Below are 19,375 nucleotides of genomic sequence, written 5' to 3'. Positions count from 1 at the left end.
GAATCATCAATGGAGGGTACCACAACGAAGTCGGTGGTACACAGCTTCGTTGACAGATGAGAGGCTATTTAGGTGGTACCCAGGCCAGTGCTAGGAGATAAACAGTGTCTCCTTCCCACAGTGGCTTCCACATTTAATAGTAACCTAACATCCAAAGCCTAAATTTCCCTATAAAACATACCCCATAGGCTGATGACAAGAGCCAGGTGGAACAATGAACCTTGAGTGCCCTAGTACAGTGCCAGGCTGCCTGGCACCCAGTAGGCACATAATACTAATGCTTTTTCCCTCCCAGTGACATCCACCACACAAGTATGTAATCTACAGCAATGATCAGTACACAGCAGGAGCTCAATAAATGTTTGTTTGTTGAATGAATAATGGATTCAACATCTAACTAAATCCTTCTGTCAACCGTATTCACACAGAGTCCCCAGGTTGAGAGGTTCTCTGTGGAATTCCTACTTTACTCACATAATCTAAGGTGCAGGTGGGAAGGGAGGACACAACATCAAGACGTCCATTTTCAGGCATCCCTGAAGACTCACTCTGAGCTGTGACAGGTGGGGGCTGCCAAGTCACTACTATCCTCAGTGAAAGGGTGGGGAGTGTAGACCATCTGGGTGGGCCCCGGTAAAGAGATGGGAAGTGCCTGGCTCAGAAGTCTCCCGGGAGACAGCAGTGAAGTGCTCAGAGCTTGGGTTCAAACCCAGCTGGGTTCGAATCCTGGCTGTGTGACCTTGGGCAATGAGCTTCACTTCTCTGAGCCTGGATGTCCCTATTTATAAAAAGGAGACAAACAGTGTCTCCTTCCTACAGTGGCTGAGAGAACTCCCTGCACTCAGGTGTGGAAAGCTCTTGTTTCAGACAGAGCCTGACCAAGGCTCACAGCCAAGAGCTCTTTCCGGCAAGCTCATGTTCTTACATGAAATGTTGATTTCTTCCGCCTAGGTCCACTTTAGAGAAATTCCATCACCCAAGGCCTTCTAAGTCAGTGATGACAGGCTAATTTCAATGAATCATTTCCCAACGATGGTAAGTAACAAACGCCCCACTAGGGGTGGTGGAAGGAGGTGGCATTTGCATAGCTACTTCCCAAACCAGCCACAGTGCTGTCTTGTGAGGAGACTTGCATGGTACCAGTGAAACAGGGGGAAAGACGGAAATCAGAGAGTGCCTGCTGCACCTAGAGGCAGGCTCGCTTCTTCGGCCACTTAATAGAGCCAGGTTTTCAGACTCCAAGAAAGTAGGACAGAATCACACTGACAGAGGGGCTGGCTTGGAGGGGAAGATGGTGCCACCCTTGCATCCTCACCCTGGTACAGACACTAGATTCCTTAGTGCCCTGCCTCCGCCTCCCCATTCAGCCTCCAAACCGTCCCTACAGGACGTGGTTGGCACCATACATAAACCTCAGTATCCCCACAGGAGACCCAAATCGTGATGAGCATCACACATAAACCTCAGTATAATTTCAGTAAGCATTAGACCTATGCTTAGGGACACCAGCATTTAGTCACTCCATGGCCACTTCGATTTGCTAATTTGCAAAATGGGCAGGCCAGTTTTGCTTCTGGGGTTATTAACATGTGCCTGGGCCAGTGGTCAACACTCAGTGACTGTTGTTTATCATGGACGTCAAGAAGGAACCACTTAGTGTTCTAGCAGGAAAGCTCATGATGCAGTGACATGGTGCTGGCATGTAACACACATAGCAAGATCTCAGTTCACGTCTGTTGAGTGAATAACTGAATATATCACTCAAGCAAATCCTGATGCCACCCAGGGAGGTGGGCATGGCCATGGTCATGGTTATATAATGGGGTTCCCCAGTCAAGACTGAACTTGTGTCTTTCTTTGTCTCTGCCCTGATCTAGAGGTGCCAGCGAGAGACCTTGGCCATACATTGAAGGTGAATCCCCTTTGAAGCCCTAAAGGAAGCCCTTTTTCTAAAGCAGTGGTGCTCCTCCTCTGGGGAAATGTGGGTAGTCATGGCCAAGTGTGTAGGTGGGAGGCTTTACTGCCAGGAGAGAGGGCCCCTTTCAGATTTCACGGACGTTCCATCCAACGAGTGGGCAGGTAGCCCTATTGTCACGGGAGGAGAATAATGACATCACCCCTGGGTTTCAAGGGTTGACAAGAAGACCTGCCTGACGCCTGGAGATGGGGCTCCCAGGGGAAAGGAGGATAAGTTCTGGTCAGAAGGTGCTAGAGCAGAAGACTGTTTGACCTGCTACGCTGGGGCAGCTGACATCCTGGCTGTGCTTGGGACCTGAAAGAGCTGAGTGCTAGGGGCTGTCCCCTGGGACCTCCATGAAAGGTGCCCATGCCTGAGGGGACTTTCTGTCCTGGAAGAGCCACTACAGAGAAAGTTGGATCCCCTGGTACCAGGGACACGGTTCTACCAGCAAGACCTCAGTGAGAACGTTCAGCAGAATCATTCTAAGCAAACTCCAGGCTCTTCATGCTTGGAACTATAAACCTCAGGGTGACTTCCAGGGTTAAGTGGTCAGACTCCCTGCTTACCTGGCAGGTGAGGGCTTAGATCAGTTTTAATTTGAATACATGCAATTGTATTTGAGGCTGTGGAGCTGATGGTACTGGTTACAAGTGGATAAGGAAATTGAGACTCAGAGAGGTAAAGACATTTGCCCCAAGACACACAGCGGGCATAGGGCAGGTCCAAGATACATGCATAAGTGAGTCCCATTTCAAAGATGGTGCCTTCTCTACCCACTCCAAGGGTCCTCAGCACACAGATCCTACACCTAAAGTAGCAATTCACAGAGAGAGGCTGGAATTTTCATTTAAGAAGAAACGCTCCTGGCTACAGACTTACATCGATGAAGGAGAAGTCATCCACTCTCTTTTCAGGGCAGAAGTCCGGTGGGGGCGGCCCCTCCATCCCGTCGGTGGATTCCAGGTCAGTGCTGGAGCGGTCCACGCTGGTGCTCCGCTGGTCCCTGGAGCAGTCATACTGGTCCCCGGCCGAGGTGGGCTCCGTTTGGGAGGACAGAGAAGACAAACGGCTACTGGGGGGCTGTTTCCTTGTCGATGTGGCACTGCTGTCTGGGGACTCAGTGGTCAAGCTGCAAAAAAAGGGAATGAAGGGAGGCAGGGTTATGGAGAACGTTTCAGAGAACGGGATTTCAAGTGAAGGATGCTGCAGGCAGCATAGCTTCGGGTATGTTTTATAGGCCGGTAACCACAGACAGAACATCCCAGCAAAAGACCCTCTTTGGAAACAGCACAAGATGTGCCACAGTGAGGTGCTGTTTAAGGCATTGCCTAGAACACCTGGCCGGGTGCAGAATGGGAGGAGTCAGTCCTGTGCCACTCAAGACCCTCTAGCCCTGCACTGTCCTGGATGGAAGCTGCTTATCACAGGTGACTGTTGGATCCTTGCAATGGAGCAAGTGACAGAGCTGAGATATGCCATGAGTATCTTACATACTGGATTTCCTATACCTCACACACTGGATTTCCAATACTTTGAATGAAAAAAAAGAATGTAAACTGCCTCATTAATAACTTTTCATGTTAACTGCATGTGGAAATGACAGTATTTTGGAACCCTTGGTTCTGATAAAATACATCCTTAAATTTAATTTCACTTGTTTCTTTTTATTCTTTTGTTATAGCTACCAGGACATTTTACATTACATATATGTCTTGCATTTGCAGCTCACATTATAATTCTTTTTTATTTATAATTGGTACATAGTAATTACACATGTTTCTGGGGTACAGAGGGGTGTTTCAATACATGTATATATTGCATAAGGATCAAATCATCTATTTCTGCTGGGCAGGGCTGATGCAGATCAAATTGTTATCAGCAGTTACCCATGGAAGAGCAGGTGGTGGGATCTGCATTATTTCATTCACTCATTCATTCAGTCATTTAATAAAAATATACTGAGCATTTACTATGTGCCAGGAATTGTGCTAAAAAAATGTGTCATCCAATCCTCTCCAAAAATCCTATGAGGATTATCCTATAACTGCCACAATCCTACAAGTTAGGGTTGGTGACATGGTTTGGATTTGTGTCCCCATATAAATCTCGTGTCGAATTGGAGGAGGGGCCTGGTGGGGAGAAGTGATTGGATCATGGGGGTGGATGTCCTCCTTGCTGTTCTCATGGTAGTGAGTGAGCTCTCACAAGATCTGATGGTTTAAAAGTGTGTGGCACCTTCCCCTTCTCTCTCTCCTGCTGCCATGTAGGACGTGCCTTGCTTCCCCTTCACCTTCCACCACAATTGTAAGTTTCCTGAGGCTTCCCCAGCCCTGCAGAACTGTGAGTCAATTAAACCTCTTTCCTTTATAAATTACCCAGTCTCAGGTAGTTCTGTACAGCAGTGTGAAAACAGACTAATATAATTGGCCTCGTGAACTTAAATATTCTTATTCACCTTGTTAAAGGTGAGGAAACTGAGGCACAGAGATGTAAATTAGCTTGCCCCAAGCAGCAGTACTGGGACTGAGCCCAGGCAGTCTGACTCCAGCGTCCATGTCCTTGGCTCTCTCCTACTTCTGAAATCTCTTCCTATGATAATATAGTCAGGTATCGCTTGGGTCATTGGAACCATGTAAGATAGAAAATTTACAGATAATTCAAGTCATTAACAACCTCCTGCCCTGCCTCCACCCACATATTAAAAATGACATCTAAGCCAATAGCCTAGCAAAGCCTCCAGGTCATGGGAAACCCTTGCCTTGAGAAAGGACAGGTGGGCACACCTGACAAGTGGGCCTACTCTCAAGACCACCAGGCTGCTCCCTTGAGCAGAACTTTCCACAGGTGTGCTGGCATTTCACCGTGCTTTCTGTCAGCTCTGGGATGATTTTATTACTTGTCATATGGAGGATGTTAGGGTTGTAGGGTGGATTGAGGCAAATCCACACAGGATGAAGGTAATACCATCGAGAGACAGCAGGTGGCACCACTGTCCAAAGCTGGGAGCGCCATGCTCCTGGGGTGGCCAGAGAAGGGGAAGCTGCAGTGTCTCTGCGGGACAGCAGGGAGCGCCCACCCAGGGGTGCACCCAAGTCCACACTCCAGCTCCCACTGGCCCGAGGTCAGAGCTGGGGAATGGAGATCCGGAGGACGTGGGTTTCCAGACTCTCAGTCCGGTGCTCTTGGAGTGGTATTCTAGAGAAATTTAAGTAAGCTCATAACTAAACACATATTTCATGGGTCAGTGGGAAAAACAGCTTTCTCGGGCACTGTAAAAAACCTTTGCTTTCCGGCTGGGCGTGGTGGCTCACACCTGTAATCCCAGCACTTTGGGAGGCCGAGATGGGTGGACACAAGGTCAGGAGATGAAGACCATCCTGGCTAACATGGTGAAACTCCATCTCTACTAAAAATACAAAAAAAATTAGCCAGGCGTGGTGGTGGGCACCTGTAGTCCCAGCTACTCGTAAGGCTGAGGCAGGAGAATGGCGTGAACCCAGGAGGTGGAGCTTGCAGTGAGCTGACATTGCGCCACTGCACTCCAACCTGGGTGACACAGCGAGACTCCTCTCAAAAACAAAACAAAACAAAACAAACAAACCAACAAAAACCTTTGCTTTCCTTTTACTTTTTCTTACCATTTTCAATTCTATCAACCCCCTCTCAACTTTAATATCGGTGATTTATCATTTTTATCACTGTGGTAAAATACAATTTGCCATTGGTCACTGTCATCGTACAAATTTCCATCACCCCAAAAAGAAACCAGGTACCCATGAAGCAGTCAATCCCCATTCCCTTTCCACCCCCAGAGCCTCATCTGTTTTCTGTTTCTATGGGATTTGCCTATCTTGGATATTTCATATATCATTACCTTTTTTTTTTTTAGACAAGGTGTCTCTCTTTGTCACTCAGGCTGGAGTGAGTGCATTGGTGCGATCTTGGCTCACTGCAGCCTCCATCTCCTGGGCTCAAGTGATTCTCATGCTTCAGCCTCCTGAGCAGCTGGGATCACAGGTGCCCACCACCACACCCAGCTAATTTTTTTTTTTTTGTATTTTTAGTAGAGACGGGGTTTCACCATGTTGGCCAGGCTGGTCTTAAACTCCTGGCCTCAAGTGATCTGCCTGCCTGGGCTTCCCAAAGTGCTGGGATTACAGGCATGAGCCACACTGCGGCTGGCCCATACTCTTTTTTGTTTGTTTTGTTGAGACGGAGTCTTGCTCTGTCCCCCAGGCTGGAGTGCGATGGCACAATCTCGGCTCACTGCAACCTCTGCTTCCCAGGTTCAAGTGATTCTCCTGCCTTAGCCTCCCGAGTAGCTGGGATTACAGGCGTATGCCACCACACCAAGCTAATTTTTTGTATTTTAGTAGAGACGGGGTTTCACCGTGTTGCCCAGTCTGGTCTCGAACTCCTGAGCTCAAGCAATCCACCCGCCTCGGCCTCCCAAAGTGCTGGGATTACAGACGTGAGCCACCACACCTGGCCCATAATCTTTATTATTTTTTTGTACTTCCTAATTTCTTTTTTAAAACAAGAATGGGCTCCTCTTATAATTACAGATCGGAGGTTTTAGCAATATAGAAATCAGGAGGTGGGTGGGCTGCAGCAACTCCAGCCCAGATGCCCCCCTGCAGCCAGAATCCTGCCACATGCGTCTTACCTCTCCCCGCTCTGGCGCTGCTCTGTCCACGTCCCATACTGGCTGTCGGCTTCATGCACGAGGGTGTCAGTGTCCTTGGGTTCAGTGGGCCGCCGGGAGAAACACTGCTTCAGCTGGTCCTGCAAAGACAAGCCAGATGTGAGATTTCTACCGGGAAATGTACTTAGAACCCCCGTCCCGGCTGACACGCAAGTCAGATCACACGGCCCCTGCTCAAACCCATCCCAGCTCCCCACTGCCCTCCTAAGTGGGGCCAGACATCTTGGCTGGGCACTAGGGTGATCAATCGTCCTGGTTTGCCCAAGATGTCACAGGATACAGCACTTTCAGTGCTAAAAGTGGGCAAACTGGGATGAAGTGGTCACCCTACCTGGCATGTGGAGCCCTGCAGGGCATCGCCTGGCCCTCACCTCAATGGCCGTCTCTCCTCCTCACAGTACAGCCTGGGCACACTTCTCTCATCTTCAGTGTTACCCAGACTCATGAATCTGGCTAGGGAAACCTCTATGCACCCACCTGCCCAGGTTCCTACCACCACCGTGTTTCCCATCCGCATCACCAGACACAAGATCCTTGCAGCACCAAACTCGGGACAGGCATTGGGCTGAGCTCTTGACATGAGATCACCTGGTTGAACTACAGCCCCTCGACAATCCCATGGGGGTGGATCTTATTACAATCCCCAGTTTATAGATGATAAAATTGAGGCTTAAAAACATGAAATTACATGACCCAAGTCAAATAGCCAGTAAACAGCCGGCGAAGTGGACTTTAGCCCCCAGGTCCAAACCACTGCACATCAGGCAACATCAACCCCTAGGGCTGTTGCAACCTGGTCTGTTGCTGGTCTCGGCCCTCAGCCTGGGCCCTCAGAGGGGGCAGGCAGGGAGCAAGGGTGCTGATTAGCACAGAACTGACCACAGGGCCAAGCCTGGCACACAGTGGAAAGGCCATAAATCCCCATTAAACGACTGAACTATCTTCCTTCATTTGTCTGCTTCGCAAATTAAAAGCCCATTCCCTGTGATGTGGCCATTGAAATGGCTGCCACTTAGGCTTGTGCTTTGTTGAGTGGGGAGATGCTGGTGCGCTCAAGACAAAACCAAAAGTAGAATCCTTGGATGGGCCGTTGGCACGCTGATGACTCAGATGGCCTTGGCTGCCTGAGCTTTGAATGACGCTCTCAATCACCATCTTTTTGTTTTGTTTTGTTTTGTTGAGACAGGGTCTTACTCTGTCACCTAGGCTGCCGTACAGTGGTACAATCACAGCCCACTCCAGCCTCGGCCTCTGGGGCTCAAGTGATCCTCCTGCCTGAGACTCCCAAGTAGCTGGGAGCACAGGTATACATACACTACCACACCCACCTTTTTTTAAAAAAAATTTGTAGAGATGGGGTCTTGCCATGTTGCCCAGGCTGGTCTTAATCTCCTGGGCTCAAGAAATCCTCCTGCCTCGGCCTCTGAAAGCATTGCAATTACTGGCGTGAGCCACCACGCCCGGCCCCAGTCACTGTCTTTTGATGAGGAATTTGGAGATGGGGGTTAGGGCGTAAGACTGGTCCAGAAAGACAAACACGGCTCATCTTTACTCCTTACGTTCTGTTCCATTTGAGGGCAGGAGGCACATTCTGCTGGAATATGCTTCAGATCATCTCCTGTTCAAATACCTTCCGGGGCTCCCTATTGTCCTCATGCTGAAATCCAAGGCCCCTTGCAAGCGAGCCCCCAAATTTCCTGTCTGATCCCATCCCCTACCCTTGCTCCAAACAAACTCTCTATCCCACACGCTTTGGCTTACTATATACTGTCTCCCACACAAGCCTCACACACTCCTGGCCTCTGCGCCTTGTTTGTGCCATTCCACCTCCCTATCAATCCTTCTTACCCAAAGCTACTGCAACCCATGGTGATATCTCCTCCCTAAACTTCTTTTTTTTTTTTTTGAGATGGAGTCCCGCTCTGTCTTCCAGGCTGGAGTGCAGTGGCGCAATCTCAGCTCACTGCAACCTCCACATCCCGGGTTCAAGTGATTTTCTTGCCTCAGCCTCCTGAGTAGCTGGGATTAGAGTCACACACCACCATGCCTGGCTAATTTGTTTGTATTTTTAGTAGAGACAGGATTTCACCACATTGGCCAGGCTGGTCACGAACTCCTGACCTCAGGTGATCTGCCCGCCTCGGCCTCCCAAAGTGCTGGGATTCCAGGCGTGAGTCACCACTGTATACCCTGGATGACTTATCAATTCTACCAGACAGAATGTGACACATAAGTTATTTACATGACAGATATTTACTGAGCACCTACTATATGCTAGGCACCGGGGAACTGGGCATGGGAGGTCACAGCACAGATGCAGGCTCCGGGATCCTGCAACTTATCAGATGTGCCCTTTAAGCCTGGGATGTGCCGGCCGGGCGCGGTGGCTCAAGCCTGTAATCCCAGCACTTTGGGAGGCCGAGACGGGCGGATCACGAGGTCAGGAGATCAAGACCATCCTGGCTAACACGTGAAACCCCGTCTCTACTAAAAATACAAAAAACTAGCCGGGCGAGGTGGCGGGCGCCTGTAGTCCCAGCTACTCCGGAGGCTGAGGCAGGAGAATGGCGCAAACCCGGGAGGCGGAGCTTGCAGTGAGCTGAGATCCGGCCACTGCACTCCAGCCCGGGCTACAGAGCAAGACTCCGTCTCAAAAAAAAAAAAAAAAAAAAAAAAGCCTGGGATGTGCCAATGTTTCTGTTCCCCTCTTGGAGCCTGCCTGGCATGCAGTAGGTGATTAATTAATGGAGGTGGGCTGATTGTTCCTCAGCAGTTTATCTTCCTCCCAGGCAGGGGAGCCAGCCTCTTCTCAGGTTATCTGGAACCACACTGAAGTGAGAAAACATGTGTGTGTGGTCCGTGTGGTCCTGCAGAATGAGTGGGCGCCTGGGGAAAGCCTGCTGTGTGGCCTCAGGGCTCTGGCTTCCCTCTCTGAGTTGCAGAGAAGTTACAAGAATTCAGTGAGAAAATAACGGTCACCCCCAGGGCACAGACACAAATATGACAGCTCCCAGAAAAGGGCGCAGCACTCAGGAAACATCCCATAAATGGTCACCTCCTTCCCATTCTCTTTCTCTCGCCTTTTGGAAATACTCATGTAGCCCATGATGTTCATGTGAATACTGAGAATGAGGGGTATACAAGGACGGGAATTCAGAATAAATCCCTCAGTCACCCCTGCTAAACGGCTATACTCATAGACCCGAATCACAGCTGCTGTCCACTCTTAATTCTACTGTCTGTAGAAGCTTTTCTGTCTCTAGTTACAACCTTACTAATTGTAAAACATTTAGGAGTAACGGAAAATCACAAAGAACACATTTTAAAAGAACTCATCACCCAAAGACAGTATCCTGTCATAGTCCTGCCCAGAGTTCTCTCAGGATCCATTCACCTACATCACCATTTTACTGGCTGAAGAATATTTCACTTTTCAGATGCAGCATCTTCCAATTAACCAGTCCCTGAGTGCTGGCATTTTTGCTTGCTGAGGATTTTCTTCGCCACTACAATCAATAATATGACGAACATCCCTGAGGCTAAATCAACACATCTCTGAGATTATTCCCGTAAGAGAAATTCCTAGGTATAGTGTCACCAGGTCAAAGGGCTTTGGGATCCGGATGAGCAAGCCAGCTTTGGAAGAGGCTGCCTGACCTCCAAGCCCACGGGCAGCACATGGGGATAGCTGTTAGCGCGCCGTAAGGATGCAGTCAGGCCCTGCTGGGGAGTGTTACGTTTTTGCTTTGCAAGGTCACCTGATATACTCAGAGGCACAGCACCGTCAACAGAATACCTCCCTGGGACGCGGGGCTGGGAGCAGTCATCTGAGCCCGCTCCCAGCTCCTTACTGTTTTCGAAGATGTGATGGAACTGGCCTTTCCTTAACTTAATGCCTTTTGGAGTCAGATTCAGAGGCCAGATGCTGGGGAATTAGGGGTTGTTTCTGGTGGAGGACAAGACATCGTTGTCCCAAGCAGCTTGTTGTCCTGAGGCTACAAAGTGGATGCTGGGCTTGTGCCTGGGTGTGCAGGTGTGCTAAGCTCAATGGGGGGCAGAGGAGTGACAGTTTGGGGACAGCTTATAGCTAGGGCGGAGATGCAGGGCTGGGCTTGCTGTCTCTGCTCTGCCCAGCTGTGCAGCCTGGCAAGTGACTCCACCCATCCAAGCCTCAGTTTTCACACTGGAAAAACAAGGACTGTTTTGAAGTATCAAGAGATAATCTCTGGAAAGTGTTAAGTTCACTGCCTGGCACAAATGAGTGCCCAGGAGATGGGAACCGTCATGATTGGAGCAATTTTCAGGCCCTCTTTGGAGTCAGGCAGGGTAATGGAGCCTTGGCAAAGGGTTCTTAAAATCCCTGAGAGAGGGGGATCCCCTTCAGTGCTGAGTGACGGAAGAAGGAGTCTGCAGGCGCCCCCCAGAAACGAAAAGGTCAAGTCCATTGCTGAGGGTGAAATCAGGGCAGGCGGCAGGGGGGCAGTTTCCAGACCTCTTGTGGATGGCCCTGGGGATAAATGGTGCCCAATCAAAACATGGTGGCTTCCCTTTATACAACCATCTGCGTGCCCTCTCCACAGAGGTTTCGGATTCAGACTCGGGGATGTGAACTCTCCAAGAGTCAGGGATGGATGCGTTTCCTCCCTCCACTGCCTAATGCCAGATTGAGGGTCCTGAGGCCAGCGCCCCACCTCCTCTCTCGCCTTCACTGCCACACTGCATCGATCCTCAGTCCTTCGAAGTCTCTTTCTGGAACATTCCTTCCAGCTATGACCAGCTATCTGTTCACACACTGCGGCAGCTTCCGAGGGGGCTCCCCTGGCATCCTTCGCCCTGTATGTTCTTCTCATTCTACTTTCCAAAACTGAATAGGTCCCTGCTCAAAGCCCTTCCACAGCCCCCCACATCCCTCCGGGTAAAGGTTGGGGTTAGGGTTAGGGTCACGGCCTGCGGGGCCTGCATGGGTGCGGGGCCTGGTGGGCTCGAAGCTCCTTCAGTGTTGCTTCCCTCCTCCCTACCCTTCCTCTCACTCCCCAGTCCCTCCCACTGGCTCCTCCAGCCCCATTTCCCTCCCCTCACATTCCTCCCTCTCACCTCCAGACCTGGCGGAGCAGCCACCACCTCCAAGCTATCATTCAGATTTCATCTTTGATGGCTCTTCCTCCAGGAAGCCTTCCCTGAACTTTCCCACCATCCTACCCTGAGGGCTGGCTCAGGAGGCCCCAGGCTCCCATCATCCCCTAGACTTCAGGTCTCTACATCTGTGCCATCTGATACAGTAGCCACTAGCAACTTATGACTATTTAAATTTAATTTATATTAACTGGGCCGGGCGCGGTGGCTCACGCCTGTAATTCCAGCACTTTGGGAGGCCGAGGCGGGCGGATCACAAGGTCAGGAGATCGAGACTACGGTGAAACCCCGTCTCTACTAAAAATACAAAAAATTAGCCGGGCGCGGTTGTGGGCGCCTGTAGTCCCAGCTACTCGGGAGGCTGAGGCAGGAGAATGGCGTGAACTCGGGAGGCGGAGCTTGCAGTGAGCCGAGATCGCGCCACTGCACTCCAGCCTGGGCGACAGAGCGAGACTCCGTCTCAAAAAAAAAAAAAAAAAAATTTATATTAACTGACATTAAATAATACTAAGAATTCAGTTCCCCTGTGGCATTGCCATACTTCAAGGGCTTCACAGCCACCCACCATACTGAACAGCGTGGAGAGCACTTTTCTATCTCTGGAGAAATCTCCAGTGTACAGCACTGCTGCAGAATTTTCCACAATATAATAATTGTCATTTACCACTTTCTCCACAGTCTTCCCTGAACAAGCACTGTTTGCAGAACCAGAACATCTGGACTTGAATCCAGAGACCACCACATAGTAGCTATATGACCTCGGGCGAGCTACTTCTTCTGTGTCTCAATACTCAGTCAAAGCAGTTACGGTGAATGTAACTGTGTTCTCTGCTCTTTAGCACACACAGACCCTCAAATTTGGAGTCATGCAGGGGCTAGGGTTACCTAAGGGAATTCATCTTGTAAAGGCAGTTTAAGAAAGCAAGCTGTTAATCAGCACTTTCTCTAGTTAGTATCCTGGTAATCCTGTGTGCATTGCAAGTTATTCATGCCTCATCATTCTACCAGAACTTGGCGGAACTTCAAATCACAACACTTGAGCTTAGCCCCAGAGCTATGAGGCCTCAAAATCAACCACACACACACACAGGCCTGCAACTTTTTTTTTTCTCGAAACGGAGTCTCGCTCTGTTGCCCAGGCTGGAGTGCAGTAACACGGTCTCGGCTCACTGCAACCTCCGCCTCCTGGGTTCAAGCGATTCTCTTGCCTCAGCCTCCCGAGTAGCTGGGACTACAGATGCGTGCCACAGGCCCAGCTAATTTTTGTATTTTTAGTAGAGATGAGGTTTCACCATGTTGCCCAGGCTGGTCTCGAACTCCCGACCTCGTGATCCGCCCGCCTCGGCCTCCCAAAGTGCTGGGTTTACAGGCGTGAGCCACCGCACCCGGCCCCTGCAACTCACTTTCTAAAAGTCAGGTTGTTTTATTAACTTTAAGGCAGGATGTTTTATTAACTTTAAGAGAGCCCTGCCTGAATTGGTCTCCACCTATCCGAGTCTCCAATTCCTACCTCGGTTTGGTCATATGTCAAATGAGGTTGACTGAATCCTATAATATAGACCTGGACGGACCCTCTGAGTCCATTCAGTCGGCCCTTCGTTTTCAGATGAGAAAACGGAGGTCCAGAAACAGGAAGAGCTATGGGGCTCTTAGTTCTCCTGGTGAGTGGGAAGCGGAGCTGGGGAGACTGGAACCCAGGCTCTGGGCTCCCTTACCAGTGCTCCTTCCTGCCACCAACATTCTACCTGCCCCACCTTTTCTATGATGCGTCAGGAGACTCTCAGAAGGAGGTGTACGTTACAATGCTCTGAAAAACCTTAAGACTTGGCAGGTTTAAAAACCACTTGCCTGGACTGGCTTGCCAAGCCCCAAAGCCACTGGAAGGTGAGAACTCTGGGCCCTTGTCTTGCAGGCAAAGACAAGTGCCTCAGTAGACAGCTTTGGGGAGACAGGCTAACACGTACCCCCTAAAGGCTATATTAAAACAAACCCTAACATATGTCCTCAAATTTAAAATCTGCATACTCTTAACTCAGTAATTTTCGGTCCAGAAGTTTATCTCAAGGAAACCATCAAAGACACCTGCCAAGATCTAGGAACATGGACACCGCCCTGCAGGATTAGTTATTATTGCAGAATACTAGAGAAACCCTGAATGTCCAATAAGGCAAGGAATGGTGAAATACAATATCCATGCAATGGATAAATACAGCCAAGGAATGGCTGGATGCGGTGGCTCACGCCTGTAATCCCAGCACTTTGGGAGGCCGAGGCAGGCAGATCACGAGGTCAAGAGATTGAGACCATCCTGGCTAACATGGTGAAACCCCATCTCTCCTAAAAATATAAAAATTAGCTGGGCATGGTGGTGGGCACCTGCAGTCCCAGCTACTCGGGAGGCTGAGGCAGGAGAATCGCTTGAACCCGGGAGGCAGAGGACACAATGAGCCGAGATTGCGCCACTGCACTCCAGCCTGGGTGACAGTGCGAGACCCCATCTCAAAAAAAAAAAAAAAAAAGTACAGCCAAATAATGTCCAGAAATAATATTTACTGTCACAGAAAGATGTTTGCCATAAACTAGAAAACGTAAAAAGAAAAAATTTTTTTTTTTTTTTTTTTTTGAGACAATGTCTTACTCTATTGCCCAGGCTGGAGTGCAGTGACACTGTCACGGCTCACTGCAGTCTCAACTTCCTAGGCTCACGTGATCCTAGCTGGGACTACAGGCATGTGCCACCATGCCTGGCTAATTTTTGTATTTTTTGTAGAGACAAGGTTCCAACCATGTTGCCCAGGCTGGTCTTGAATTCCTGGGCTCAAGCGATCCACCTGCCTCTGCCTCTGAAAGTGCTGGGATTATAGGCCTGAGCCACCACGCCAGGCCAGAAAAAAATTTTTTAATGTAACAAAACAATGTGTGTTGTGACACCAGTTTTGTGAAAACACACACATAAATGGGAGTATATGTACACATCATGAATTAAGTACCAATCAGACAGAGGCTCTTAGTCAATCTACACCGGAGTTTAGTAAACTTTTTCTACAAAGGGCCAGAGAGTAAATATTTGGGCTTTGTGGGTCATCATGATGGTCTCTGTTCCAGTTACTCAATTCTGCTGTTGTTAATGCAAAAGCAGCACAGACTAATACCCAAATGAGTGTGCACGGCTGTGTCCCAATAAAACTTTATTTACAAAAGAAGCAGCTGGCTAGATTTTGCTTTCAGGCAGTAGTTTGCTGATCCCTGATCTATAGGAGCTGAGTTCACCCATCACAGTACCCCAGCACTTAGAACAATACCTCACCTCCAGTAGTCCTGGAATAAAGATTTGTTGGAGAAATACATTTCTGAGAATAATGTTTTTGCAGTGAGTAGCCATGAGCTTCTTAAATAGAAAAGGCGATATAGTTACACAGGGGATGGAAAAAAGAAAATATTACACCTGCATGTATTTTCGGGTGTTTGACACATCCGCCTAAGAAAGAACCCTGAGTCAGGGCAGTGCTCAGTGGCACACAGCTGACAGAGCAGTTCTGAGAGATTCCAGAAGTGTGTCTCAATCTCCTCTGTAATTCTATATCCCCAGCTGTGCAGGGAGCGCTGCGGTCATGGGGCCCAGGCCAGCGTGGGGGACACGCGCTCTGTCCCAGTGCCCCTGTGGGCCCAGGCAGCTTCTCATCGTGTGTCCAGGCCAGACCAGTACCATGGCCAAGCAATAACAACAATAATGGCAGGGGCTGACACTCCTGAGCGCTGACAATGTGCCAATCATTATGCCATGGCAAGTACCTAAGAAGCCTATGAAGTAGGAACCATGAGGAACCCATTTCACAGAGGAAGAGACTGAGGCCCAGGGAGTAGATCTGGCATGCCCAAGGTCACATGGTTTGGAAGGGGTGGAGCTGGGATTTGAACCTGAGTTTGCCTGGCACCCAAACTCGTGCTATCCAAAGACAGCACATTCTCCTGGCTCTGGCTTGACACTGAGGGCTTTCCTGGGTCCTCACTGACCATTTTACAGAGGGGAAAACTGAGGACCAGGCAGTGGGAGGCATGCCCAGCCAGGCCTGAAACCCAGCATCCTGACTCCCTGGCGAGTGCTCTGGTCACCACAGGCCATCCCGAAGTACATCCACAGGTGGAGTCTCAGTTGGGCCTGGGAAGAGAAGGGGAGGGGCTGGAGGCCAAGGATGGGTCAAGTCCCGCAGTCTGTCTCACACCCACCCTGCACCCCCAGCTGTCAGGACCGTCTTTTCAGAAGGTTCAGAATGGCCTCGGCATACATGCTCCCATCCCTCCAGTGGCTCCCTTCCCAGAACTCTGAAGATAAAGCCGGGGTCCTCACTGGGCCATGTGGGTCCCACTTGACCAGCACTCACTCCTGGTGCCCTCATCTCACCCTCTTTCTTCACCCGCTCTGATCTGGCCACGAGATCGTCACACACACAAAGCACCATCGTGCCACAGTCCCTGTCTGAGCTGTTGGCTCCGTCTAGGATGCTGCCTTCACTGGCCCAGGCCCACTCATCCTTCAGATGGCACGCTGACGTCAGCTTCTCTTAGGGGCTTCCCTGACTCCCCGCGGTCTACGTGGGCATCCTCCCCTTCAGAGCCCTGGCCTCAGTTGGTCGTCCTGAAACCATTTGTATGACTCATTGAATGTGTGTCCCTCAGAGCACATGCAGTCTCCGAGGGAATCGCTGTTTTGTCATAATTCTCAGTGCTTAGTTATACTACCTGGCACATAGTAAGTGCTCAATAAATAGGAAGGAGGGAAGGAGAGAAGAAGGAAAAGGGATGTTAGGAAAGGAGGAATAGAAGAAAGGGATGGGAGAGGAAGGGAGAGGAGAGGAGAGGAGGGAAGGGGAGGGGAAGGAAGGGGGTCAGACTGGAAGGAACTAGATGGGACATGAGGCTGGGCAGACCCCTCAGGACCCTCTCTCAAAGCTGCCAGCAAAAACCTGCACAACATCCCCTCCCATGGACTTGGGTCCCAGCTGGGAGAGAAGTCAGGATGTATGATGGGCTTCTGGGCAGACCACTGTGTCGCCTCTGGTTACAGCACAAGCCAAGTCTTGCCCCATCCCCAGTTCTATGTCAGGGGAGGAATGGTGCTTCTCAGAGAAAACTATGGGACAGCAGCCACTGACTCCCCCTCAGTGGGCTCCAAGGACAACAATGTAGGTGTGGCCGGGCTGGGCCAGGTGTAGTCAGGTGTGGCTGGATGTGGCTGGGTGTGGTGGCCCAGGCAGGGTCATGGTCCAGGGTCTGGGCTGATCTCCTGGCTGCAGGCTACTCAGGACATGCTGTGGACACTACTCAGTGGTGCAGGAAGGCCTTGAGGTCATCTCTGGGGTTGGTGCAAGTCTGGTGTGGAGGAGACAGAGCAGAAGAGGAGAGGGAGACAGAGACAGGCAGGCAGAGGCAGAGGCAGAGAGAGAAGCAGCAAGGACAGAGATGGGAGCAAGATCGAACCAGAAGAGCAAGCCCATGACTGAGAAGCAAGGAGATGGGCGCAGAGAGAGACACGGGGCAAGAGTGACAGGGAGGCAGAGGGGGCATGTGTGCCCAAGCCTCTGAATGAGGGGGCTGGGCTGCGGCTCTAACCTTTGTGCACCTGTGTGCACGTGGCTGAGCTGTACCTCCTGACCCGTTGTCATGAGCACAGGTGCCATCCTCAGCTCTGGCTCCATTCCCTAGATGACCTCAAGCAAGGCCCTGCCCTTCTCTGTGCCTCAGTTCACTCTCTTGGTGATCAATGGTCTGGGACTGGAGGTCTCAGTGGCTCTCTGCAGCTTGATGGCTAACCTCTGACTGCTGGCTAACATCCAGTGCTTACAAAACCTTCTGCGTGAACTGTCGGTGTAAAGGGTTTGGCTCATTCCCCTTTAAATGAGCACGTATTCAGAATCTTCACACTGTTGGTGGTGTACCCACCTAATGATAAAATAATGGGGCTCACTCCTCGGGGCTTCACTAAAACCAGTTTTTATAAACATTCCACAGATATGCTAACAGCCCTTACTGATTAGCAACCTAAACCACAAACTTTTAGGTTGCAGATATGAAATTAACCTATCCTGAAGCTCTGACACGTTGCAGGTGGGACAGGTTAGCAGTTCTGAGCTAGGGCTCCATGACCGAGCACACCGGAGCAAATCCAGCTCTGCCACTTGCTGGCTACAACTCAACCTCTCTATCCTCAACTTCCCCATCTGTGAAATGGGAAGCTTAGGGTTGTTGGCAGGATTCTGTCAATGTCTGGGGACAACTTGCACATGCCTGGCACGTGGTCAATGCTAGGCAGATGCCAGTCCACATGATGTTGGTGTCCACTGTTCAGTTCCCAAACATAGCATTTTAACAAACATCATGACAAGGTGCTAACAGGTTCTGATGAGGCCTGACAGTTCTGTCTTTCAGCTAAGAACCAGAGTGGCTACCTAAACCACATCCTCCAGTATCTCCCTGGACCTGACGTCCAGGGAGACGAGGACTCCTTCCAAGGGCACCCTGAGGAAGGTCCCACATCACATAATGGTCTGCAGCCCCAGCTCTGCAGGGCCGCTGAGTCATCTACCGTGGTGTACAGGCTGCAAAATGATGCCTGTGGCAGAGACAGGCTGTCTCCATGGGACAAGTGCTACCCAAAGTGACAGGAACACAAGTTTGCAGCTGGTCTGCAGGAGGCGTATTTGGTTTCCCGGCTGGGAGTGCCTGACAAGGCTCTGAGTAGGGGCTTCCTTGGAGGCTATAAACAGAAACAACAGCTGGGCTGGGAGGCCCAGGCTCCTGTCGGCCTCAGAGGCAGGGTTCCCCTAGACCCAAGAAGCCCAGTGGGTACCCTAGAGCCTGCACTGTGGGTGTCAGAGGTGGGCAAGGAGGCAATAAGAATAGTAACAATCACAAACACCTAAGAAGCGCCAACTGCACGCCTGGCACCATGTCAAATTCCTTATGTAGACCATCAAGTTTAATTCCCATAATAGATACTATTAATATCCCCATTTCACAGATAAGGGAGCTGAGGCTGTGAGACATTAAATAGTAACAACAACAGACACTTGGATGGCGCTTACTGGATGCTAGGCTGCCACATTTAGTCCTCCCAACAAACCGAGGAATCGGGTACTGTTACTATCCCCACTTTCTGGATGAGAAGACTGAGGTACAGAGAGGAAGGAGCTCCATTCAAACCCAGGTGGCTGGGTTTCAAGTCAGTGGCCTGTGATTCCCCACTCTATCAACGCCCACTACAGTTTCACCCAGGAAGTGCTCCTCGGTCCAGTGTGTCGGCTGCTGGCAGTGTGGCCCGGGGTCTTTTTGGAATGTGTCCCCAAAATGCGGTCCAGGCATCCGCTCCCCCAGGAAGACTCTCCTGGCTGCCCCCATCCCCAGGTGGGTTCTTAGGACTCCCACAGAACCCCCTGTGCTCACGCCATCCTAGAAATTATTGGGTTGGACTGTGGTTATCGTTTGTTTGACTGTCTTCTCCAAACTGTAAGCTCCCTGAGGGCAGGAACTGTGGTCTGTTCACCCTCAAATGCCAGTGCCAAGTTCAGAGACAGCCACAG

The 19,375-nt window shown here is 50.4% G+C and overlaps 1 protein-coding gene across 4 annotated transcripts in view; it reads right to left on the bottom strand.

Moving 5' to 3' along the window:
• Positions 1 to 19,375, bottom strand: part of KIAA1671 (KIAA1671 ortholog) — a 254,841-nt gene that overhangs the window by 19,394 nt on the left and 216,072 nt on the right. For all 4 annotated transcript variants that reach the window (XM_050745892.1, XM_050745891.1, XM_050745894.1 and 1 more), the window contains 2 exons: positions 6,627 to 6,745; positions 2,840 to 3,089 (listed from right to left, as the gene is read on the bottom strand). In XM_050745892.1, the coding sequence (XP_050601849.1) occupies positions 2,840 to 3,089; positions 6,627 to 6,745 (369 nt within the window). The remainder of the gene's footprint in view (positions 1 to 2,839; positions 3,090 to 6,626; positions 6,746 to 19,375) is intronic.

This window comes from Macaca thibetana, chromosome 10 (genome assembly GCF_024542745.1).
Source record: "Macaca thibetana thibetana isolate TM-01 chromosome 10, ASM2454274v1, whole genome shotgun sequence".
In the NCBI taxonomy this organism is placed as follows: Eukaryota; Metazoa; Chordata; class Mammalia; order Primates; family Cercopithecidae; genus Macaca; species Macaca thibetana.
Note: the sequence above shows the minus strand (reverse complement) of the source record. Positions and strands in the feature narration are given on the sequence as shown.